Source organism: Paroedura picta, chromosome 3 (genome assembly GCF_049243985.1).
Source record: "Paroedura picta isolate Pp20150507F chromosome 3, Ppicta_v3.0, whole genome shotgun sequence".
NCBI lineage: Eukaryota > Metazoa > Chordata > Lepidosauria > Squamata > Gekkonidae > Paroedura > Paroedura picta.
This window is the reverse complement of record NC_135371.1, coordinates 16,612,191-16,637,460: the sequence shown is the minus strand read 5'-3', so window position 1 is coordinate 16,637,460 and position 25,270 is coordinate 16,612,191. Positions and strand designations below refer to the sequence as shown.

At 44.6% G+C, this 25,270-nt stretch overlaps 2 protein-coding genes across 3 annotated transcripts in view; one reads left to right on the top strand and one right to left on the bottom strand.

The window, feature by feature from the left end:
• Positions 1-674: 674 nt before the first annotated feature.
• Positions 675-25,270, top strand: part of P4HTM (prolyl 4-hydroxylase, transmembrane) — a 28,990-nt gene continuing 4,394 nt past the window's right edge. Inside the window, exons 1-8 of the mRNA XM_077324937.1 lie at positions 675-1,111; positions 5,598-5,679; positions 16,016-16,206; positions 17,187-17,283; positions 21,356-21,518; positions 23,003-23,188; positions 23,802-23,892; positions 24,505-24,628. Coding sequence (XP_077181052.1) covers positions 803-1,111; positions 5,598-5,679; positions 16,016-16,206; positions 17,187-17,283; positions 21,356-21,518; positions 23,003-23,188; positions 23,802-23,892; positions 24,505-24,628 — 1,243 coding nt within the window. The 5' untranslated portion in view covers positions 675-802. The remainder of the gene's footprint in view (positions 1,112-5,597; positions 5,680-16,015; positions 16,207-17,186; positions 17,284-21,355; positions 21,519-23,002; positions 23,189-23,801; positions 23,893-24,504; positions 24,629-25,270) is intronic.
• On the bottom strand, positions 7,371-14,805 carry LOC143831704 (secreted frizzled-related protein 5-like). 2 transcript variants are annotated; one of them, XM_077324935.1, is made up of 4 exons: positions 13,716-14,805; positions 11,464-11,633; positions 10,345-10,434; positions 7,371-8,581 (listed from the first exon to the last, which is right to left on the bottom strand). In XM_077324935.1, exons 1-4 carry the CDS (start codon positions 14,039-14,041, stop codon positions 8,265-8,267), a joined length of 903 nt encoding a protein of 300 aa, XP_077181050.1. In that variant the 5' UTR covers positions 14,042-14,805; the 3' UTR covers positions 7,371-8,264. The 2 variants fall into 2 exon arrangements, with proteins under 2 accessions (XP_077181050.1, XP_077181051.1); XM_077324936.1 differs by having other exon boundaries at positions 10,345-10,431.

Sequence of the window (25,270 nt, the reverse complement as noted above, 5' to 3'; positions counted from 1 at the left end):
CGGCGTTTTCCTTTCATGATTATTCCAATTCCATCTGCTATTTCATACCCTCTGCAGCTAGCTAGGTTCACAGTGTAGGTGACCTTGGTTGGTTAGGGGACATGCTTGTGTATTGCAATAAAAGGTGTTCTATTTTCGGGCAGGAGTGTCTTTTTGTTAAGGAGGTTGATTTGATTTCACTTTAGTTTCAAGAAAGAAAGCGCATGTAATCAGAAGCATTTTCCAGCGCTAGCTCAGCTGAGGTTGCAGCCTGCAGCTGCTGCCGAGCAAACGCGCGCATCAAAAACAAAACAGCACGTGAGAATGTTTTGCCCTCACTAAAAATGGCTGCCGCTGCGTAACGAGCGGGCGAAGGCGCTGCCCTTTCTTAAAATGGTTCCCCCCTCAAAACAAATTTCGAGTCCCGTGGCACCTGTGAGACCCGCAAAGTTTTATAAAGTGCACGAGCTTTCATGTGCACGCGCACCCCCTCAGATATAATGTGCAACGTCCCCCTCAGACAAATACGTAGGGGGCCATATATACCCACAGCGGCGCACGCCAGCAACTAAAATGGCCGCACCGGTCCTGACAAACTCCTGAGGCCGAAATAGTTTCCCTCCCACCCCTAGTGTTTGCCGGTGAGAGGGATGCACGGCCTCTCCCGCTCGCCGCGCGTGATGACGCAGCGCCAGCCGGCCGCGCGCCGCAGCGCTCGTCGGCAGAGATTCCCGCCCGCTCTCCCTCCCACCGCCTGCCGCGGGGCGGTTGCCTTGGTAACGGCCCGTCGCTCGGCGCCCGCTCAGGCCGGACCGGGCCTAGGATGGCTGCCGCGGCGGGGGCAGCGGTGGCGGCGGCGACCGCCGGGCAAGACGAGGACCCTCCGCTGCCGGGGCCCCCGATGGGGCGCCGAGCCGTGTGCTCCCGACCCTACTTCGTGGTGCTGATGGTGTTCGCGCACCTCTACGTGCTCAACGTGTTGGGCTTGCTACTTTTCGTGCACATCAGCTCCGACGACGGCGAGCCCGAGCAGGGCAAGGAGGCGCCCGGCCCCGCTCGCGACCCGCCCGCCTTGCCCTTCGCGCCCGGCGGCTCCGGCGCTCATGCCCTGCCTCGCCTCGAAGGCATCAAGGCAAGCCCAGCCCCAGCCGCAGCCGCGTCGGGAGGGAAGCAGAGCGAGCGAGCGAGCCGGGGGTCCCGTCCCGGGCTAGGCGCCCCTCAGCTGGGGAAGGGGCGCTTGGCGCGCGCGCGCGGCCAAAAAGAGCGCGTTGCTCTGGGGGGGGGGGGGGATGGGGGTTCTCTTGCCCGGCTTTGCCTCCGCGCCCCTAACAGTTTCGGGGGGGAAACGCGTTCGGCAGGTGAAGCTCTTCCTGACGTGCAATTGCGGGGCGGTGTGGGGGGGAAGAAACGTGTTGGCCCGCCGGCCGTCTAAACGTCGCCCAGCGATTGCGGGATGCAGGGACTGGGGCCGGGAGAGAGTTGACAACTTTCTCCTCGGGCGGCCGGCCGCTCGCAATGGCACGTCAGGCGCGTTTGGGTTCGGTTCGATGCGGCTGCGGGGCGAGGAACGGGCCGCCTTCTTCTGGCATTGCAGGAGCGGAGATATTCAGGTCGCTTCTTGAATGGAGGGCTGGGAGAGGTTATCTCCCTCCCCCCCCCCCGCCCTGTCTTAAAAGTGCAAACGGCACTTTGGTGTCCCTCTGGGCGGGATTGCCCGGCTGATGCCTTTATTTTATTTATTTATTTGTTTGTTTGTTTGTTTGTTTATTTATTTGGATTTTTATGCCGCCCATTCTTTACAGCTCTGAATATTGCCAAGTCTGAAGTGACAGTGCGAAAGAGAGTCTTTGAGTAAGGTGACCAGATTTTAACATTGGTAAAGCGGGACACCACTGACCGGGAAAGGGGGGGGGTCTTGATTAAAATTTGGTCTATATGGAGCAACAACAATTTTCATAGAATGCAAAAATAGTATTGATATATATGTTTTTTTTTTAATTTCAACATGTACTTATGTTGAAATTTTAAAAACATATATTACAATACTATTTTTGTGTTCTATGCAAATTGTTGTTGTACTTGCCAGGTGCCCCCAGATGTCCCTCCAAAAGTGGGACAATCTGATCACCTTATCTTTGAGTGCTGACTGGTTTCATTTGTTGGTTAACAGCCGATATGGCTGAGCCATCGGATCTCTAAGACACAGATATGACTGAATGGCGAATATTATCTTGGTACTTGCATGGTACAGCATTATTAGGCAGTTTGCTAATGAATGAGCACGCTGATTGGCCACAGCCAGAATTGATAAAGTGTTTTGTGATCCTGGTTGCCCCTGACCAGGAAGGACGTACTTGTGCATGGTGGCCTGATAAGAAAGCACAGGGGATTAAATAATTTACTGACTTCATCAATTGGTGCAGAAGGATGGAAGCGTTGCAGGTTTCACAGAGTTCTTAGCTGTTTGAAACTCAAAAGCTTGTATGTTGATCCAATAAATGATATATTTTAATCTGTTCGTCCAAGATAGGTATAGAATGATCTACGTTTGTTCTGGGGGGGTATTATTTATTTATGTTTATTTTTTTTATTTGCATTTATATATAACCATCCCTTGTGGCTCAGAGTGGTTTACAAAAAACACCTGAGGATTAACAGAGTACAGATAAATTTGGTAACTGAGTCCACAATCTTAACATCATCAGTCAATAATCATAACATAACATAGCGTGTCAATAGGACTGGGACAACATGGCTGGGGCTCCATTGGCTTGTTGTGATTTGTATGAGTGACATAGTCAAGATTGGACACTTCTGTGAGTTATTGTTCTCACTGATAGGTTTGACATTCCAGCTAGGATGGCCAGGACCTAGAATGTCATAGCAATCATGGGCATAACAACCGTGTATTCATTTTTTAAAATTATGTTTTCTGTAAAAGCACACCAAGTATTTTTTTTTGGGGGGGGTAGATAAAGCAGGCTTTGAAGAATTGGGAGGATTGGTGTTTTGCACATTAGGATGGAAATATAGGTTAGGCTCTTCATGATCTGTTGAACTCGGATTGGCACAGTCATGATTAGCACGGTATTCTAGGTAAGTGATTTGATGGATTTGCTGCAGCCAGTACTGGTGTGACCACAGCATAAACTCTCTGGACTGGCACTTTGTTATTTCTGTGATCTGTGCTTTGAAGTAGGTCACAAGCAGTAATAACAGGAAAGGTACAGTGAATCTGGCCAGATGAACAAATCGTCGAGTCTACCGAGAGGCTAAAAAAATCCCTAAAGTGCTGGGTTAAAAAGATTAATCTTGTTGTCCACTTTTTAAAATACTCCTTCACTAGAGTTGTACAGCAGAGGAGTTCAAGACCACCAAATAACTTGAACTTTAGAAAAGAAACGATAGTACTAAAATGACATAATTGGAGTTCTGTGAGGGAGGGGATTAAATGACATGCTACCATGCATATTATGAACAGTTTCAGGGGGCTAGTTGTATTAGTCTGTTGCAGGGGGGAAGTAAACTGGCGTATTGTGGCACCTTAAAGATTAATATGGGGAAGGCACTGGCAAACCACCCCGTATTGAGTCTGCCATGAAAACGCTAGAGGGCGTCACCCCAAGGGTCAGACATGACTCGGTGCTTGCACAGGGGGTACCTTTACCTTTACCTTTAAAGATTAATGAAGTAGGTTCTAGGACAAAAAAGCTTGTGCTAGCGCAGAACCTTGTTACTTTTCAAACTGCCACAAAACTCCTTTTTCTAGCTGCTAAATATAACTAGCTGGGGGTGGCAAAGCTCACACAATTAAATCCCAACAGTGACTGCCTGGTTAATGTGCTGACAGTGGGGGTGGCTCTGACTATATGTAGCAAATGCTCATTTTGTGTGTGTGTGTGTGCAAAAAACCCGAAGTAAGGAAAAGTCAGACTCTTCTGAGCACTGATAGCATCCTTTCTGTACAGAGCCTCATACAACACTCAATTGTTACAGTTTAAATAGTAATCATATGATTTTGTGCTGTATAACAGAACATTGTGCTGTCAAGGTATTAGCATTTACTGTGTAGTGCTTTTGCCTACATTTAGGCATAAAGAAGTTTACCAGTGGTATTCACATCTTGTGAAAAGCTGATTCTGCAGCGACATTCAACTGAAACAGCCACATTTACTTCCATCCCTGGCATGAGGCCTGTGCATCAGGTCTGCAGGCTGTGCTGGTCTGGCTCTGACATTTTGTTCTCAAGTGTATAGAGTCCTAAGGATTTTTTGGGAACAATATAAATTGGGGGAAACTTTCCAGTGCCCTATTATCGGCTGAATTGCCATATGTATTTTAACATAGTATATATATATATTAAAAAAATCAGTAGCCTATGTTAATTTTATATTCAAATAACAACAACTACTGAGACCGAAATATTTGGTTGGAGAAAAAGCGAATCAAGTGTGCTTTAAATGTTACAGTTGAACAAATTGAAAACAAGATGTGGAAATTGTTTTATTGGAATAAAACTCTGTCAATACTTAAAAACAGTAGACTTCCCTTACAGTGTATAAATATAAGGGGAGTACCCCAAAGGTAAGAGCCCCTTGTGGCGCAGAGTGGTAAGGCAGCAGATATGCAGTATGAAAGCTTTGCCCATGAGGCTGGGAGTTTGATCCCAGCAGCCGGCTCAAGGTTGACTCAGCCTTCCATCCTTCCGAGGTCGGTAAAATGAGTACCCAGCTTGCTGGGGGGTAAACGGTAATGACTGGGGAAAGCACTGGCAAACCACCCCATATTGAGTCCACCATGAAAACGCTAGAAGGCATCACCCCAAGGATCAGACATGACCCAGTGCTTGCACAGGGGATACCTTTACCTTTACCCCAAAGGTTCAGAAAACTTGACCCATGTGTTTTAGCACATCCAAATAACTGTTCATGACGTGCCTCGAATGCAGCTGTCCACTTTTTCAGTTCAATAGAATGTCGCTCTTTTCCATGGAAATCACTGGGGCACTTCTGTTCCCGGGTCACTCTCACTTGCTTTAACTCTATATCTGATAAGTGATTACAGTATTCTGTCATGTGAGAGGAGACTTATAAATAAGGCTTTTAGCCCTGGTTTTAATTTGATCTGCCCAACCTATTAGGTGAATTCATAATGTATTTTGGGTATTATCCCCCCACTTCCTATCTACAAATCAATAAAGGGAGTCCTGCAGCTAATCAGCTGAAACGCATTCATTAAATCTTTGAAACTGTCAAACTTGCTTAATACCGTATTGGCAATGGCATCCATTCATGATTGTTTCCACAAAGGGCATCTGTTCATTGTTTCAACAAGTCTTTAGAAACTCAACAATGAATCTTTAGAAGTGGAAAGTTTTCTGTGCAAGAATAAGGATTGGAAAATACTGTGCCCTGTGAGAATTGGGTTAAATAGCCTGCCCAAAGAGGTTAGTTCTGACCTTCACAATGGGTCAGGAGTCAGAAGCTTTCTGAGCAGGCCAGAACCACTGCTACCACCCTGAACTTTTCAGCAGTTTAGTGAATGTGTAATGCCGAGCGCTGGAACAGATCGTCTGTGTTTGGGGTCTAATTGTTTGTTACTTTTGCTTTCTTTTCAAGGTGGGCCATAAACAGAAGGTGGAGCTGGTCCCTAACAAAATCCATTACATGAAAACTCTTAGTCTGAAACCTCTTCTTTTTGGTAAGCTGCCGGAAATAATATCTGTTAAGGTCTGTCGTGAGGTCCTAGCCTTTTACTAGGCAAGAGAATGAGACACAGTAAATATCTGAGATGGTTTTTTTTCCCATTGGAGGACTCTCTCTCCCTAGATCAGGCAGGGGTAGTCAACCTGTGGTCCTCCAGATGTTCATGGACTACAATTCCCATGAGCCCCTGCCAGCAAATTGTAGTCCTTGAACATCTGGAGGACCACAGGTTGACTACCCCTGCCCTAGATGATGGCCATTCTGTCCCATTCATCACAGTCACCATGGATCACTTCTACTTATCTCATGTAAACTCAGAAGGTATCCCTCCAGATAGCCTAGCACTAATAACTGGATACACTGAGGAACAATATCAATATGTATCCAAGAATGGTGACTGAGGAATCGTGAAAGGTATAAAAGAGGAAATCATTGAAAGATACTTGACATAGTTATTCCCAGTCCCTCTTGGTCACAGTGCACATAAACATATGTCAAATTGGTCTTGAATGTGGGAGCCTCTAATCTGGAAAACCAGGTTCAGTTCCCTATTCCTCCTCCCTATGCAGTCAGCTGGGTGGCTTTGGGCCAGTCACAGTTCCTCTCAGAGCTCTCAGCCTCACCTACCACAGGGAATCTGTTGGAGAGGAAGGGTAAGCCATTGTAAGCCACTTTCAAACTCCTTCAGATAGTGAAAAGCGGGGTACAATCCACCCAATAAAACACAAATAATTGTTGTGAACCACAACTTGTGATAGTAGATTAAACAACCAGGTTAAAATATTTTGATGGTCCCTCAGCATAATGTAATATTTTTTATATACCACAACTGCTTTGACCTTTTACTCAGTGTCCTCTAACTTCTATCAAAGCACCCATAAAAGATTTAGCATTGCAGTATTTATCAACACTGGTGTGTGTGTCGGGGGGGGGGGTGAGCCAAACATAAAGTTGTTCAAATCAATATTAGATCTGTCTCTCCCCACATCTTCTTCCCAACCTCTTTCGTAGAATCATAGAGTTGGAAGGAACCCCCTGGGTCATCTAGTCCAACCCCCTGCACTATGCAGGACACTCACAACCTTATTGTTCATCCAATGTAACCTGCCTCCCCCTTGAACCTTCACAGAATCAACCTGACCTCCTCTGGTCTACAGTCGCCTACCTTCCAAAGCTTTCTTCCCATACCATTCTTAGACTTTCTCAGTATCCCTTTCTTTAACCATTCCTTATCTTCCTGATTTCAATTATTTCTTCAGAGACTCTGCTTTGTCAGTCTGCTTACTCTTTCACCTTTAATGTGAAATTGCTTTAGGATGCTTTGGGCTGATCCTGTGTTGAGCAGGGGTTGGACTAGATGGCCTGTATGGCCCCTTCCAACTCTATAATTCTGTGATTCTGTGGCCTTTAATTTGGACATTCTGCCTCCCAGATTCCTTGTTTCTTACCTCCTCTGTTTCCTGAATCCTCTTTCTTTTTCCCTTCAATCATATTTTCCCTATTCCTGCCAATGATGCACATTTCTTCCTGTTTTCAATCTTATCTCTCCCCCCCCAAAAAAAAACAGACTCTTTAATCTCTTCTCAGAAGATCCAGTTGTCCATGTTGTGTTAACAGTTTCATTTCTGGAGTTGGAATGTTCATTAACAACCCAATGGATTCTTAACAAGACAAGATTTTTGTTGTCTATTAAAACTCTTTAATGCACAAGCATTTTCAAGGAACGTACCACTGTCATGGATTTCTAAATACACAGTATTTATAACTTGCAAATCCCAATAGGGTTTCCTTGGGGGATGGGGCGTAAAGTTACAAATAGAACAGCCTGAAAGTTGAACTATCGTGAACCTGAGAGATTATCATTCCTATTACTATAAGGGTTTTTTTTGTTTTTTTTATTTTAATTTATTTATTTGCTGATGATTTCTGTACTGCCCTCCCAGTGAGCCAAAGAGTCTCTTAATTATTGAGCTTTCCTTGCAGTGGGATAAAGAATCCAATACATTCAAATTTACAACCCTAGGAGGAGTATGGTCTTTCTAAATGAAGATTTTTCACAGCATTTTCTAGTTTTTTCAGGATTTCTGCCTTTAGGAAACAGTTTCCACCTGCATCTGGACCTCCATCTCTGCTGTTGAATACCTGCAGAAGATTCTATGGGATTTTCTAGAGTTTGTAGTTAGGGGAGTTGGACAAGAGTTTAAGATATCACTTGACTATCGTCCTATGTGAATACACTGTATGCCCTGTGAAAAAGCCCAACATTCATTTGCAACTATACATTTCAGGGGAACATAAGTCTAGATGACGTTTAGTAGGAATGCTCATCTGCGATTACTCATGTTGCCTTTCAGGGACCTTTCTTAAGTTTCTGAGGAATCCCACACTTCCCCAGATTACAATTTGAAAACCACTGTCAGTGCAATGTTGCATGGCTTACTGCTTGGCTATCCATTAATTTTAACTCTGTTGCAACTATATACAGCACAGACTGATATGCGTGAGGCCTTGGCACCTCCTATATACAAGGAAGGAAGGAATATTCATTGGGTTGGATTTCACATCAAGACTGAAAGCAGTTCAGGTTCGGCATGTATAGAGTCTCCACCTCCTCACAGCAGTTTGTAGATGTCTATTCTTCTTGTGCCATGCGTAGGCCTTGTTCACCATCACCCCTTTGGTATTCTGGATCTCCCCAGTGATCACGTAGACCCCTGTGTTCGTGCCTCTCATGATGTTATGAACGCAGGTGGCATCTAAATCCAGCCACCGCTTGAGCTTGGTGTGGGCTTCAGTCTTGAGAAGGGGACCGTGTTTCAGGACTTCCAACTTTGAGTCAAGGTCAAAGTCAGCAATGGCAGAGGTCTTGTTCTTTCTGGAAATTCTAATTTTCACAGCTGGAAAAAAAACCCCAGCATTAGAGAAATCTAAAAGTCATTGAAAGAGGCTTTTTTACTGTTTCCTTGCTTAATTATTTTGTTGATGTAGAGGGCAGACAATCCACTAACCTACAGTTTTGTTCAACATGGGTTGCAACTTGGCAGGCAGTTCCCTAGTATAGTAAATCTTTCTGCTTAAAAAAAAGCGCAAACACCAAGTTTTATTTTAGGGAGAGTAATTATGTGCTGATATTAGCAACACATATGTTGGAGCATCTTTATGAAATTCTTAACATCGCAAGCCTTCTGCCTGTAGGTCCAACTGCCAGGCACTTCATGTCACAATTACAGTATCATTCTGTTTTTTTCTGTATATGAAGAAATCCTAATTATAAATAGGAATTAAATCCTTTGTGCCAGATTATTTTTACCCGTTCAGTACAGTTCAGTGACAGAATGAGGATTCAAATTAATAACCCACCTTCCTTTTCCCCCCTCAGATATTATTTGTTTGCGGACTCTAATGAGTGCTAGTTAAATGTAAACAGTGAAATCTCCTTTTATCTCAATGGCCTAGCCATTTAGAATCCATCTGGTAATTAACAGATTTCCCTGCTAGAATTCTAATCTTGTGTAGGAAATTAGAGCACTGTTTACTCACAATCTGCATAATCAACTTTAGGAAATTAATTAATCTCTACTGGACCCTTGACCTTAGGAAATAATTCAGCATTGGCTAAGGAACCCACATGTGTGAGTTCATTTCCCCTTCCCCGCCTTGTCCGAGCTGCCTTTAAAATACAGTGATGGAGAATACTCTGGAAGAAGGGGAGGGTGTACTTTAAGGTAACCAGATTGTCCCACTTTTGGAGGGACATCTGGGGGTACCTGGCAAATTGTACTGATTTTATTTATTTATTTGATTTGATTTTATTTTATTTCTATACTGCCCTTCCATATGGCTCAGGGCGGTTTACATACAACATCATAGGGGATATTACAATACTATTTTTGCATTCTATGCGTTCTATGAAACTTTCTGTTGCTCCATATAGACCATTTTTTAATCAAGAACCTCCCCCCCCCCCCCCCCCGGTCAATGGTGTCCCGCTTTACCAATGTTAAAATCTGGTCACCTTAGTGTACTTAGGACCGTGTCTATACTTCCAGGCCTATTTATGATCTGAATCTTGAAAATTGTGCATTTCTTGTAACAGAAATAGCCTACTGTAAAGCATTTTAATAAACACATTTTCTTCTTTTTATTTCTGTCTATTTTATACCCTAAAGTAGGTCTAATTCTGTATTTTATTTTTTTATTTCAAAAAGCCTTTTTTCCCCTTGGAAAGATAATTTGATTTTTAAAAAGGGGCTTCCATGCTGGCTTAGTGTTTTCTTTCTCTTCAAATACTTTCTCTTCAAATACTGGATGTACCAATGAGATATGTTTAGACTCTAGCAGAGTACTGCCTTCTCGTTTTAATAGAAACCATTTGGCAGTCCTTTCCATAATTAAATGTCCAGATAGGCCTCTATTGACTAATGTTGAATTTTGGTGGGTGGTGCTTTTGTAACATCATGTTACATCTCCAGAGGAGAGTGATGAAACTTCCCAAGAACAGCACTGTAATTTGTGACACTTTCTCTAAAGGTTTAAGAAAGGAGCATGTGGGAATGACAGTGGCATCTTGAGTATGTTCTCACACGCACACATGCAAGTCTTCTCTTCAGACATTTCTTTGGCTGAGTGGTTGAAGGACAGGAAGCAATAGCTTACTTACCAAAGTCACTGTTGCAAAAGTTTTCCAAGATCTCTCTGGCTGAGGTTGGTTCTTCTAGTTCACAGTCGCTGCAGCTAGCTTGGGGTACTGCTGGAACATATAGAAAGTTATAGTAACTTGGCACTAATGTAACCCAAGGCATTTTGGAAGTTGCTGACATGAAAACAGAACCATAGTTGCTTCATTTGAAGCACAGGAGGAAGAAAGTTACTTTTGCCTGTTCCCTAGAGAGGGTTTCTTCTGATTTATCTTGCCGTCAAACAACATCTTTCTAGTTTTTTGCTATAAAAATTTGCTTCCAAATGGACAGAGCCAGCAAGCATTTGTACAAACCCAAAAGGTTATGTAGTCTTGAGGTAGTTCACAACTGGACAACTTTTACATTTTTTCCCTTCCCTGTTTCAACTGCTACTTTAGAAGAAACAGCTTTGTTTTGATCTTGAAAAAAGATTGTATCTATTTTTTTAATATAGTTGTGCAAACAACAGCAATCAACTGGCTTCTGGTATTAGCCGTTTTCAATACATCTTCATCAGGACTGATATCCAGTATTCATATCCAAACAGCTTCTTTCGAGGACAGAACCTTCCTTGGAGCTAAGAACAAAGGAAGGCTTTGGGGACAAAGGCAGGTTTTGTCCTTGAAAGAAACCATTTGGATATTAATATTGGATATCAGACCTGATGAAGATACATTGAAAACGGCTAGTACCGGAAGCCAGTTGGCTGTTATTATTCACACAATTCCTATTTAAAAATAGAGACACACATTCTGGGTTTTTTTCATATAACTTTATATAATCCCACATGGTTGTCATACATCGTAACCTACACTTTCCTTCTGTTCTTTTGATATCATACATTCCTTTCCAAACATCTCAGATCCCACCCACCCTGCTTCCTACTGTCTCACTCTGGCAAACCCCCGCAGTAGCATAATATGAGGATGCTATTGGTAAACACTGGTTCTTCCAAACTATTCTGCATTAAAAGCCCAAGCAGAACACATAGATCCCAGTGGTCTCACACGCCTGCAGCGTTGTTGCTTTGTCAATTTCTGTCTAGTTATGCCGTGACTTTTTGTTGGAACAACTGTGTACAAAGAAGCTCAGTGCCTTACTTCTCTTGCTTGAAGTGCTTTCGGCAGTGATGGAAGAGATGCAGAGCTCATGATCTTCAGGAAATTTGTTGCAGTTCAGGATTTCAGGCCACGGGTACCCATAGCAAGCCATGACTGGAGCACAGCTGTTCCTAACTGCTTCGCAAAGGCTGCGGCAAGGATAGATGAGGCTGAAAAGAGAGGCAGAGCATCACATCAGTTTCAGAACTGTTAGAGCAACCCCATGCAATGACTGGAACTGGGTTAATGACTTAATAGAATAATAGTGAATGGGGTTTGAGGGGAGAGGAACTGGAATGAATTGCTTGACCCATAGAAACTTGTGGAATCCTCCTCTTTCATTCTGGTACTATCAATGAGTCAACCATTTGTACAGGTTGTGTGTAGGTAGGTGCAGCCCTCCCCTACCTCCATCTTACTGCATCTCTATAGCAGGCCTGTTAGTGGAAGCTGAGCTCTCCCCCCCACACACACACACAGCATCAGACACTGCATGGCTTGCTCCCCCGGCCACATTTCCCTGTGGCTCCATTCCCTTGCCTTTTACCCTTCCTCCTGTCAGCCGCATCCCAAGTGGTAGCTCAGTGATTTTGTGCCTGGAAGCAGACCCCCCACCCCCTTTTGATTCTGTCTCCTAGGTCATGCTAGCATGTGTTGGTACATAGAAATTGACTTTTATGGATGCAAATTGGGGAAAAACTATGCAAGTCAGATCTTTGAATTCAGAGTAGCCAAGGATGTATCTTCAAAGCAATCTAGTGTCCCATATGACATTCAGTGAACCGTTAACCGTATGTTGCGTGGCTGTGTACGTTTGAGAGATTGCCCCCCCCCCGATACTTTTCAAACCCATTAAAATACGGAAGGCCTGTGCGTTTGAAAGTCTGAATCTGCAACCAGGGAGTAGAATAAAAAGGTGAACTTGTATACATACATTACTTTGAACGAAAATTCGGGCTGGAAGAAGTTAACCAAACAGAAGCAGAGTGTCGTATGTTACCTAAACAAAGGCTGTGCTGGGATTTTAGGAGAGTGCAACCCCCCCCCCCTTACAAGTTATTCACACGGCTTTCCTTGTGTGTGCCTAATGTGCTCAATGTAAACTTTGAGCTACAACAGATGCTAGCAGACTTGCATGTTAAGGACCAAACATTGCAGACTTGCATGTTAAGGACCTTGCATGTTAAGGACCAAAGAGTGTTGTAGGCTAGAGAATGAAGCAAAGCCCCACAGAAGACAGGGCTCGAGCCTTCCTCTGCTATCTGACATTGTTGGCATGCTTCGGCATTCCACTGAACTATCTTTAGCCTGAACTGACCATGTACAGTATCTTTCTTTCACAGAGAAAGCGAACCTTTCCAGCTCTGTTGCAGCCATTACTCTCTACCAGCAGGGTCATATAGTCTACTCTTTTGACATGTTATACTGGCTGAACAAATTCTCCTTTCTGGTTTGGATTAGCGACACTCGTTTTTCCTAATGTATTTCTGCCTTGTGAAGTGATGTGTTGGCGTTCCAGCGATGGCTAAATTGGTGCAGAGTGGGTGTGTGCCCTTTGTTTTCGAGTGTGGATGAGCCACTAGCTTAAGGCAAGAAACGGTACATCTGAGCATGGATGTGCCATTAAGATAGGAAGAGAAAACTAGGAAAGAAAATTGCGTCTAGCCTCAACTGGCGACTGAAGCGCTGGTATACAAGGCAGAAAGTTTATGGAAGTTGGAATGAAGTTATTGGTTTGAACTAAGGAGACGTTCCTAGTGAGCTTTGTGATGGCAAGCAGCAAAATTATACTGACACATATACAGAATTATACTGACACATATACAGAATTATACTGACACATATACAGAATAGGGCAGCCTAGGAAAACAAAAGGGACCCAAGACATTTTAACACATTTAAACACATGAGGCATGTGTGTGTGACCTTCTCTCATACAACTTGTACCAGGTGTTAACGCAAACATGGAAGAGAAATCGGATGATGCTGTAGGATGATCCTGCGTTGAGCAGGAGGTTGGACGAGATGGCCTGTGTGGCCCCTTCCAACTCTATGATTCTAAGTCACGGTCCATCCATCTTTTTAATTAGAGACTAGTGTCAAGCCAAGCTCATTTAAGTGTGTAGAAATCAGATATAAAGCAGAGATACATTAGCAGCATGGTACTTAGGATGTGCAAGGCAATTTGCGATCGGAGGAAAAGGCAAAGACTGATAGTATATAAAGACCTCATTTCTAGCAAGTGCTCTTACCTGTCCAGGCAGATTGGCGCAAACAGGGAGCAGAGGAAGATCCGGGCATCGGGGTGGCACTCTCTGGCCAGCAAGGGCAACCAGCTGGCGGACTGCTGGGTAGCCTCAGCCACGGTGTCATGGTCCAGTAGGTTGGGGAGTCTCATCTCAGTGTACCCAATGTCATAGCACAAGGCCATGCTTTTTGGAATCACTGTGCACTGGGAAGAGCTTCTCCGGTAGCTTCCCAAAGCTCCTGGGGAATCCCAGATTAGGAAATACCCCAAAAGCACCAGCAGCTGTTGTGTGCTCATCACGGCGGGATGTTGACGATTCGCTCCTCTCATGGTCTCTCTGAACGTGCCCCTCCCCAGTATAATGTGACCGGTTAAATCCTGCTGCCCCAAAAGGCTATCTAGACTGACGGTCTCCCGGCGGGGGTGAGCGTTTATTATAGAAGAGGGCCCACCTCTGTATCGCAGTGTCACTGTTTTGCTTGGCCAGCAGCCCCCATTGTTTTGGATTTCAACAGAGGTTTTGGCTTAAGCTAGTAGGTGGCAAAATGAGGGCAATCAAATCAGCTTGAGTGGTTCTCCTCCCCAAAACACGCACTCTCCGGTGTCTTGGGAGTTTGGAGCTTTGATTGAATCACTGTTTGGGACCATTGCTCAGGCCTGTCCCCCTTTGGCCAGGGATTAGTTCATTATCTGAGAAAACACCAGTGTTTTCTTCTCTCTGGGAGTGCTTTGCCACAAAACACAAAAGTTAATTAAGTGCCATTTGTTTAGCTCAGTTGGCTCCTGGGTTGTCAAACCCGTGTCAGCCCCCTCTTCTGATTATTTGCTCTTTGGGAGAGATTTTCTCTAGTTTGGATAGGCTCTTTTGCATATAGCCTAGAGGGTCGTTGTTTACACAAAGGATGTCATCGGCAAACTTTAAAAAAAAATCTTGCTGCAGTGCCACAGGAAATTAATTGTTGACAGTGGTGTGCATCGCTTATTTCATCACGAAATGGGCCATTGGGATATGAGGGGAGAGCTTTTATTCTCATGCAGTTGGTGAAAACTTCCACCATCATCTCTATGCAGTTGAATGTAGGTCTTGCAAAGCCTTAGGAGACGTTGCTTATTGGGCTGGCTCACAGTTGGTTTCCTTGGTGCCACTGATTAATCCCTGGAGACAGGCCTCCTGAAAGGATTTTGTGCTCCTTATCATAAATGTGTTCTCTGTCAGGGGGTCATGTGGCCACTGTCAGTTTTCGATGCCTTTTTTTTTTTCCTTCCTGTGAAACGGGAGGTAGCATCTTTTTGAGTTTCCTAGCTCAGTGCCAGATGAGAACTGAATTATTAAAGATTATTAGGAGTTATAAAACCTGGCCTTTGTGCATGTCGTTCTTTAGATGTGGTCAGTGTCAGGTAGCAGACAAAGTGCTGAGTTAAGATCAGGGCTCAGATTCCGTCACAATAGCTCCTGGGTAATGTGCTTATCTGTAACAGTGCGTCTTAGCGGTTATCCGCAAGAACGAAAAAGATACGTGCAAAATGTTGGCTCGCCAAAAAATGCTTGAAAATGAACAAACATTTAGAATTTCCTTGCCTAGAACAAGTATTAATGGAGGGACACTAGTTATCCAGCTGCTCAGTAATGCCTTTTCCTTTTTGAGGCTTATTAATTACAAGTGAAAAGGGTTTTTTTTCCTTTATGAAATTAGCATTATTGGGTCACCCCTGAGCCTTTGGGGAAGGGCAGCATACAAATCTGAAGATAAATAAATTCTGCATATGCATAAAAAGCCTAAACCTGATCTCTGGAAGGACTTGGAATTCCCTTATTAATAAAGTGTCTTCAATGAAGGGAAGCAAGTTGGCTGGGTTTTAATAGGTATTTGCCTTCATAGCTCTGTCAAGTGATAAAAGATTCTTGTTTCTGGGAGGAGGTAGAAGCTGGAAATGAAGTCCATCTTGCAGTCTAGTAACCTGGGAGGTCTAGTAACCAGGTACATTGCATATCCCATTTGAGAGACTGAACGTACCTTCATGGGGTAATTCTGTCACCCATCTCCCTGCAGATTCCACTCTTGATGGGTGTTTGTTGGCTTTCTTGCTCGTGTGCAAGGTCTGCAAAGTTTATTATGTGAACTGCTTCTGTGCCTAATTGCGCCCAGCTTGCCGTAACAGAAAGACATCACCTGGCAATGGATGGGATGACATTAAAGGGAAAGGCATCACACTTTTCATCTCATGGATACATAGTGAATTTGATTTGGTGTTTCTTTTTGGTGGTGATCTTTGATAAAATGTATATTTCTTCCCCATTGGCAGAAATTCCAGACTTTCTGACTGAGGATGAATGTAAACTAATTATCCATCTGGCGCAGCTGAAAGGGCTACAGAAAAGCCAGATCCTGCCCACAGACGACTATGAGGAAGCAATGGAAATGATAGATATCAGTCAGATGGATATCTTCAATCTCCTAGATCATAACCAGGATGGACAGCTGCAGCTCAAGGAGGTATTCAGAAAATAAACTGATATATACTGTCTGGGGTGTCTGTGCAAACCATGGTCATCTTTACCCATAGGAGCCTAGATACTTTTGGTCATTGAACATCATGAGTATCCAGGCACAATCCTGTACACAAATAGATTGGCACTGCTGCAAGGACAACTTTCATATAGGACAAAAGCCTGGAAAGAAATATTGCCCTGCTGTGATTTCGTTGGGCCCTGAGTCAAAAGTGTAATTGTTGTCTTTTAACAGTTCTCTCAAAATGAAGGACTGATAGGCTGTCCACAGCTAACTTCTACATCTCTGGCTCTTTACAGGGTAGGGTTTGGGAGCCTTGCAGTAAAACTGGTTCCATTTCCTAGGGTTACTGTACTCACAGAGAGCTGGACATTGCATTTAACCTTGCATGTAGGGATGTGTGCTTCGGCGGGGCTTGGCCACCTCGGTGATCACTGAAGCCCAAGGTGGCACTATGCACCGCTTCAGGCTTCAGTAATCGCCGCACCACACCAAAGCACACATCCCTACTTGCATGCAACAATGCTTTTTACCTCTAGAGTAAACAAGTCTGGAAGATGCATGTGTGCTGCTGAATTTGGCTGATTAACACACATTACATTGTTGTGTCCCATCACTCAATGACTCTCCTCTGAACTCAGAGTTTTTGTGTCTGTGGAGATATGAAAGTTCTAGCGGTGTTGTCCTATGTCATGGTTGTGCTCACACGCACAATTCATTGTTTTTTCCTGTGATCGTTAAGAAGTCAACGCGAACGCCTGAGTTTGCCCTCAGTAACGTCCCTGAAAATTGTAGCCGTATTTCTGAAAGACCCTGCTGCCTACCGATGACAGATTAGGTTTGGGAGATCGGGATGTCGGCTGCTCAGCCACATGATCCTCGAGAAATCACACATGCCTTTGTATTGCTATAGATTCTAGGGATGTATGGCCAATGTTCAGAAGCTGACACATTTGTTCTTTCAGGTGCTGACCCACACCCGTCTAGGGAATGGCAGGTGGATGACCCCGGAAAGCATCCGGGAGATGTATGCTGCGGTGAAAGCGGATCCAGACGGCAATGGTGAGATGGAGTTAGCGCCACCTTCTGATATACTTTGCGTCGTTCATTGTTCACTCCCTGTCCCCATGAGCTTGGCCTATTCTCATGCAGTTCACAAAAAAAAAGCTCCCAAAATGAGCACAGCATAGGAACTGTCCATAAAATAGTAAGGAAACAAATTTATGTGAAGGTTTTAAAAACTGAATCTAAATTTGCTCAGAAAGTCTAAGGCATTTTGGACCATAAAGTAACATTGATTAAGAGTATTTTAGGTACATTTTGAGCTTTAAATGAGCAGGAGAATCAAAAAAATGTGCTTTGCTTCACCAAGCCTGTTGGCAAAATGGGAAACTGTGCCAGAGGAACCAGAAGAGGTATTCCCAAGTCTCCTGAGTGACATATTTTAGTTTTGTCGCTTTATAAATTCTAACATTCAGTCTGGGTTATTCTGAGTTCAATTAGGCCACTAGCCTCAAATTGAGCCTGTGCAGGTGCAGAAACGTCTTGTCAGGTAAATCATTATGAGAGAAACATGGAAAGTCAGGGCTGAGATCTACCATTATCACACGGACGTAATGCATAGATAAGCAATTCAGGCGCTGTAACAGATTTTGAATGCTACAAAATCATTACCACTCCATGGATTATTAATATTCTAGAATAAGGTTTCTTGGCCTGGGAATAAAAGCTACAGGACAAGGCTAATTAATCTTATAAAAAGGTAAAGGTATCCCCTGTGCAAGCACCAGGTTATGTCTGACCCTTGGGGTGACGCCCTCTAGCGTTTTCATGGCAGACCCAATACAGGGTGGTTTGCCATTCCCTTCCCCAGTCATTACAGTTTGCCCCCCAGCAAGCTGGGTACTCATTTTACCAACCTCGGAAGGATGGAAGGCTGAGTCAACCTTGATCCGGCTGCTGGGATTGAACTCCCAACCTCATGGACAGACAACTTCAGGCAGCATTGCTGCTGCCTTACCACCCTGCGCCACAAGAGGCTCTTCAATTAATCTTATAGGAACTAAATAAATAAAGCTTTGCATTCCTTTCTGAAATCTGCAGACAGAGGTGAAGAGAATTGTATAGCACTGAGGCTGCAATGAAAAAGGCCAGGCTACAACTCTTGCTCCATCCCCTAACGACTAGACTTCACAAATGGAAGGAGCTCCCTGGATGGCTTTATGAACAAATTGTAAAAGGTGTTACCACAACCCCATAAGCACATGTGAACATACATTCACATCAACTTAGTGAATTAGTTTGCATGTTTGTGCAGGGCGCAGAAACCTGGGATCTTTTACCTGGAGAGGTGGGTGTGGATAGCAAGTTTTCAATAGGAAAAGGATGACCTGATATAAAAAGAATACGGAGTATCTTGAGGGATTTGATACAACAGTTGGAGCTGGCTTATCCTCAGGAAATACTAGCAGTATTAAAAGCACAGACACTGTCTTCATCCTACCTAACAGAGTGACTACAACCCAACATGAAGCAGAGCTATCAATTTTGAAGCAAAAGTTGCTCTTTGAACTAAAGGTATACCTGTGACTTGGAAAAGAAGGAGGGGGAAAGATCAACGAGAGCAAATATTACCTGTCCTATTCTGCAAGATATCAGATGGAAGGAGGGATCTCGTGTCCGTCTATTGGGAGGCTGTTGCAGTTCCATCGGTACCCAAAATCAGATTCCCATTATTGTCTCTAAAGCAAGGCCGGTCACACTGTTTTTGGTCCACAGCATAACGTGGATTCTTTTCAAGAATCAAAAGATGACAACGGAAGATAAGGGAATACCTGAGAGTTGGGCAGCCTACCCAGAGAAAACTGTAGAACTGAGTCAATGGCTCAGGAAGGGGCAGTCCTTGGTTGAATTATAATTCAGGATTACAAAACTGGAGGCATGAAGCTGGGAGTTTGGCGGAAAATGGGGAAATTTGAACTGTAGGGTTCCAGACTGACACAGGGGCAGTTGGCGTCAAATTATGTTAATGGTCAGTGATTGCAAAAGACAATACGGGAGAAGCCGTCTTTGTCTTCTAACCAGGTATGGTTTCCTTGCTGTTGTACTGTTTGCCCTCCCTGATTGTTCCCAGAAAGGCTTCCTTGGAGGCCTTTGCTGTGGCCATCCCAAGATCCTCTGCTGAGTTCACCCCTGCGGGGTTCTCCGTGATACACAAAACACGGCACTTGCCGCCCATGTTCTTGGTGTGCCTGGTAAGACTTCTTCACAGTGTTTCATGTGCATCACTTACAGTCAGGCTGATCAGGAGTAGTGTACACACGAAAGAGATGAGGCTGGCAACACAGGCCGAAAAGCTCCTGTGAAGTCAGAGGCATTCCTTGAGAGATCATGGGTACCATCCGCTCAGTAACAACTCACATAACACATTTATGCAAAATCTTTCAAAACGTGTCTCTGTTCCGCTTCCGTGCAAAACAAGCGTCTGGGATGCAGCAATGGCTCCAACTCCCTTGAGCATCTCCTGCTTTACTGCCTGTGTTGTGTGGCATGCCCGCTGCAGACAGAGACTTTCCCCAGCCTCCTGTTTTTGCTGTGTTGCTGCCGCTGGTCCCTGAGGAGTAGGTTAGATGAAGCCTCTGTCAGCTTCCCCTCCTCCGTTTCAACTGGACACTGGAGGCAAAGTGGGTTCCAAGAGCCTCGAAGCCTTCTGTCGGCCTCCCGGATCTCCTGCTGGCCCGGATGTCCACCATGATCTCTCCCGCTCTAATTAGAATGCCATCACTTGAACGGCTCTCCGGTTCCTAATCGGATTAATTAAAGGGCCAACGGCACGCACTCCTTGCCAGCTTGCCTGGTTATCTGAACAGCACTAGAGGGCTTGCTCTGGAATGGGAAGCCACACTTCCATGAATGAGAGCTCAGCTCCAAATTCCGGTGCGTGAGCCCTTACCCCGGCGTCCTTTTAGAGCATGACGTCTGTGGGGGGAGGCCTGGGAGAATGCACTGTTTGTGGCTTCTCCTGTAATGAAAACAGCAGCGAACTGAAGGGTTTCAATTAAGGTCTGAGTGCCCTCAGTGTCTGGGGTGGCCTTGCTTCTCAGGCGCTGCTCCTGCCATTGTTAGCTGCGAGGCAGCATGGAAATGGAAGGTCTTAACCTGGATGTGGGAAGTAACAATGGGGGGCTGAAGCTGATCAGTGGGGTAGGTGCAGGGGGGGGGCATACACTGGAAACAAGTGACAGTCGTTACTGTCCTCTCTTGACCTCTGAAGTACTTTGTTTTACAATCCGAACTGCATGGGCCAGGGATGCTGTTCTTCTGCAGTTCCCTTATCTGTACAGGCTGTATAAACCGTGAGCAGATTCCGGGAGGCATTTTGGAAACCGACGAGGGATAACAAACTGTACTTTGAGATCTTGACAAAATGGAGGTGGTAACAAAGTGCGGGAGGGCTTGACCCAAGGAATGGGGTATCTTTTGTTTTGGATGGAGTTCCACTTCCCCTAAAGGAGTAGGTTCATTGCTTGGGGGGTGGCTTAGGGTACTCGCTTTACTGCCCCCTCTCCTGTCTTCCTTCAGAGACCGAATGGTGACATGGGTCACCTTTCCCATGCTCTCCTTCCCTCATTTTATCCTTGTCACAATTGACAGAGATAAGCTGGCCCGAGGTCACCCTTTGAACCTGGGTTTTTGTCTTGGCTATACAATCCAAGGGGCAGATTCTCCTAACATCTGTTACAGAAGCAACAGAGGGCATCTTGGTACTTTTGTTTCCCCTTTTGCTGCAGTCAGCTCTGGGCTTCAGTATTTCACTTGGGTTTCCTTGTGTTTTTAATTGTTTTAGTTTGTTAATGCATGCAGTTTTATTTTAGCTAGATTTAGGTTTTCCCTGCTCAGGATATCACTTACGCACCTGTGCGGCTGTGGCTAACTTGTTAAAAGGGCTGGATCTACAGCAGGTGTTGGAACTGACATACTTGTTTCCTGTTTAGCTAGACCCTTGGGTATAGGAAGCTGGCCGACACATCTCTGATTTGGCATCTAATGTTGCAGCGTGGTTGCAAACAGCTGCATGCTACCTAACGTGCCCCGTATCAACAGCCTGCATTTTTCCCCTCCTGCCCTTCACTAGGCGTGCTGAGTTTGGAGGAGTTTAAGCAGCTGAACATCCGGGACTTCCACAAGTACATGGGAAGCCAAAAAGTGAAAATGAGTGACCTGGTACGGAATAGCCAACACACCTGGCTCTATCAAGGTGAGGGAGCACACCAGGTCATGCGCTCTATACGGCAAAGGTAAGCTCTCTCTTTGGGTCAAAACACAGGGAATCTATCTGTTATGGCTGCACTACCATACTACACAATCAGGGCTTTTATTTAGTGCAAGATTTCATTGACTTAAATATCTAATCATCAGTTTTAGTCAAAGGATGCCTGATTGTTTCTTCATCTCAGAAGGCAAACAAGATCTATGGACCCCCCCCGCTTTCTAATTTTGGTTATTCCTTTATTTTTGAATGCCCCTGTCGTCTGAGGCAATATTTCTCACCACTAACCCAGAGGCATTATGGTATTTCTGCATCTTACCACTCCCCCATGGCACAGATTTAGGTATGAGGTTTGCCAAGTTGAATAGGAATTAAATGGCGGGGGGGGGATTCTGATTGGTTTTTACTTGTATTTGTTGTATTTTCTGTGTCATTGTTTTATTGGAAACCTGATGGTTTTAATTGTAACCCACTGTGAGCCGGCCTGGCTAAGAGTGGTGGGGAATAAATTGAGATAGATAACAAACAAATGAATAAGCTTGCTATTCTCTCCATCCAAGGCTACCTGATTTAATCTAATCTGCAGTACATCCTGCTTGAGCTACAGAGTGGCCTTAGCATCATGGCCTGAAATATCCCCATCTAAATTATTACTTAAAATATTTAACCATGGCTTATCTGTCATATATTCAAAATGCGATAAATAAAATGAACTGATGAGAAATCCTGAAGAACTCTAAAGCACACTGTTTGGGTTGGTCAGGTGACACTTGACATGTCTTTGGTTTTGGAAAGGGACATTTTAAGAGTGTGTGTTAAGATGGGATGAAAAAAGCAGAAGCAAGCATTTGAATAATAATTTTTGTGTGCATTGTGTGTCTGCATGTTTTATTTCATTGAATTATATCCAGCCTTCTGCCGTGGAGTTCAAGATTCCCATCTAAGCACTGGAGAGATTTGCTGAGTAACTATGCAACCATGACTGGAATGGAGCCCTCATTGACCCTTTTAATGTTGGATAGCAAAGGGCAGTTACAACGTGTCGGAAGCTTTTAAACCAAGCCTCCTCCTAGAATAGGAGCCACTATTTCCAAAAGGATATTTTATGTAGACCCAAAGGTAATGCCTTTGAGGGTCTACGGACACATCTCCAGCTCCAGCAGGGTGGAGGAAAGCCAGGGCTGTTAGTTAATTTTGAAGCTGCCAAGAAAGCCATTGTTGAGTGCATTGGCACCCATGGGTGCCACACTGAGTATCACTGCCATTGGCTTTGTGGCTGCTGTGATTAGTCTAACTCAATGTGTTTACATTTCTTTAGCTTATATGTCTGCTTGGCTGCAGCCTTAATGTTGGGCTAGCGGGTGGGTATGCCATAGGCACTCAGTGGTCCAGCAGAGGGAGACTTGGCTTTCCTAGAGAAGATAATTGCATTCATCTCAGTAGTATGAGGAGGGAAAGGACATATACAGGTATAGTTGCATTGTTGGGATGCCTCTGCTTCTTCCCCTTCAGGGTGATGCACTTAACCCGCCTACCCCCGGAGATAGTGGAGCACAGTGAACCCTTGCAAGTGGTGCAGTACAGCCAGGGAGGACACTACCATGCCCACATGGACAGCGGACCCGTGTTCCCAGAAACCGCCTGCAGCCACACCAAGCTGGTCACCAACGAAAGCGCTCCATTTGAAACATCATGCCGGTGAGTCTGGTTTGTGAAGGAGGGGTCTGTTTTTCTTGGGTTCCCACTTTGCTCCATGTTGTTTGTCGGCAACAGAAATTCCAGAATGTCTTTAAAGAAATAAACATTCACGTGGGAATGCTTATCATGGTTGTCCATGGGGCTATCAGAGGTCAGGGTACAGGCTTGTTTTTTTGGATTTGTGACTTGGCGCTTTCAGGCGATATTAGGAGTTACAGGAGAGAGCCCCCCTGTGTCTCTCTGGGAATGAAAAGAGCCGCACTGACCAGAAAGGGGAAAGAGAAATAGCTTCATTTCCATTAACTGTTAAATTGGCATTCCAAGTAGAGATGGTTGGGAAACCGGAACCTGTAGCTCCTGCTCTAGACTCACCTAGAAAACTCTGTACTCAAGACTGTGTACAGTGCCCTCAAACAAGCGATGAAGAATGGAGGGGACTGGCTGTGTAAAGGGGAGCGCCGAGTGATTTCCTGGCTTCAGAAGCCTTACCTGCTGCAGAGGAAAGAGAAGGTGACTGTAAGCCACTTTGAGGACCTCCTTCGGGTAGAGAAAAGCGGCATATAAGAACCAACATCTTCTTCTTCTTCTTCTTCTTGGTACCTTTCTTTTACAGGTATGTGACTGTACTGTTCTACCTAAACAACGTGACTGGAGGAGGAGAAACTACCTTTCCTATCGCTGACAACAGGACATACGAAGAGATGGTATGTACTTGAACATGATGCTGTTTCCACAGAAACTGGAATAGGTCTTTGCTGCTGCTTTCTTTTATGTTAAAGATGAGAATTAGAGAGGTCGGTTTCCTAGAATGTCAAAGATATGCCTATAGAGGAGTGTAAAACCTTAAAAAGAACCATAGATAACCAAGTGGGGTAGGAGGAACCAAGGGAAACCAATAGAATCGGAACAGTTCCATATGATCAGTTTGTGGCAAAGTGGGGTCCTATAGACCCCTCTGCTTTATTAGAGAAATGTGGAATTTACCACGTTGATCCCTGTTCCACGTGACTAGACCAGCGGCTTCCAACCTGGACCCGGGAGGGGTGGGGGGCATCACAGAGTTATTGTAAGGAGTCTACAAATCTATATGTGTGCTAAGCATGGGCTCTTTGATGTTTTTGTCATTATTTATTTTCTCAATCCATGTATATTAATAGTAGAAGGACTGTCTTGTGGAGGGTCCATGAAGTGTTTTGACATTAGAAAGAGGCCCACATACATAATAAGGTTGCAAGTCCCTGGTCTAGATCATGATGGGGAGTCCCCAGCAATCCACCATCCCCAACATAACTAGCCTTTTCCTCCTTCTTTCTCAGTCTTTGATCCAGAATGACGTTGACCTTCGGGACACCCGCAAGCACTGCGATAAGGGAAACCTTCGTGTAAAACCTCTGCAAGGCACGGCTGTCTTCTGGTACAACTACCTCTCAGACGGGGAAGGTAATATAGCCATAGGATGCCCAGCATGTCCTGGATGCGTTTCACTTCCATTTCGGTCCTGATTAGTCGACCAGACATTAATAACCAGTCAAGGGCCCAGTTACAAGATGCTCCCTCTTGCCTTCAGCTCTTGTAGAGGGTCGCTATAAGAACATTCCCCTTACACTGAGGCATTGGCGAAATTGATACAAGAGAGCATATATTGTTCCACTGCCCTGCTTACGTAGACATTCGTAGCAACTTGATTGAACCACTCCTTAAAAAGTTGCCAGAACATCATGATGTAGATCGAGCAAAGAGGCTGCTAAGTGATGAGTCCCCCCAGGGGGCTGAGTTTCGTGCTGCCGCCATAAAAATCCGATGCTCTAAAGCAGGGGTAGTCAACCCGTGGTCCTCCAGAAGTTCATGGACTACAATTCCCATGAGCCCCTGCCAGCAAATTCATGGGAATTGTAGTCCATGAACATCTGGAGGACCACGGGTTGACTACCCCTGCTCTAAAGTAGCATACTTTTAAGTTCTAATTTATGATCCGTTTTAAATTGCGTTATATCAAATGACCCTATTCTTTGGTCTTTTATGTATTAACTTCATACAGCTTGGTCTGAACGAATGTAATAAAATTTGAACTGAACTGAACCA

Excerpts from the sequence above, each read along its gene's own strand:
- LOC143831704 (XM_077324935.1), bottom strand. The coding sequence starts at position 14,041 with ATGAGAGGAGCGAATCGTCAACATCCCGCCGTGATGAGCACACAACAG. Across the intron at positions 11,634-13,715 it reads GCGCCAATCTGCCTGGACAG|CCTCATCTATCCTTGCCGCA; the intron begins GTAAGAGCACTT and ends CTCTCTTTTCAG. Across the intron at positions 10,435-11,463 it reads AAGCACTTCAAGCAAGAGAA|CAGTACCCCAAGCTAGCTGC; the intron begins GTAAGGCACTGA and ends TATATGTTCCAG.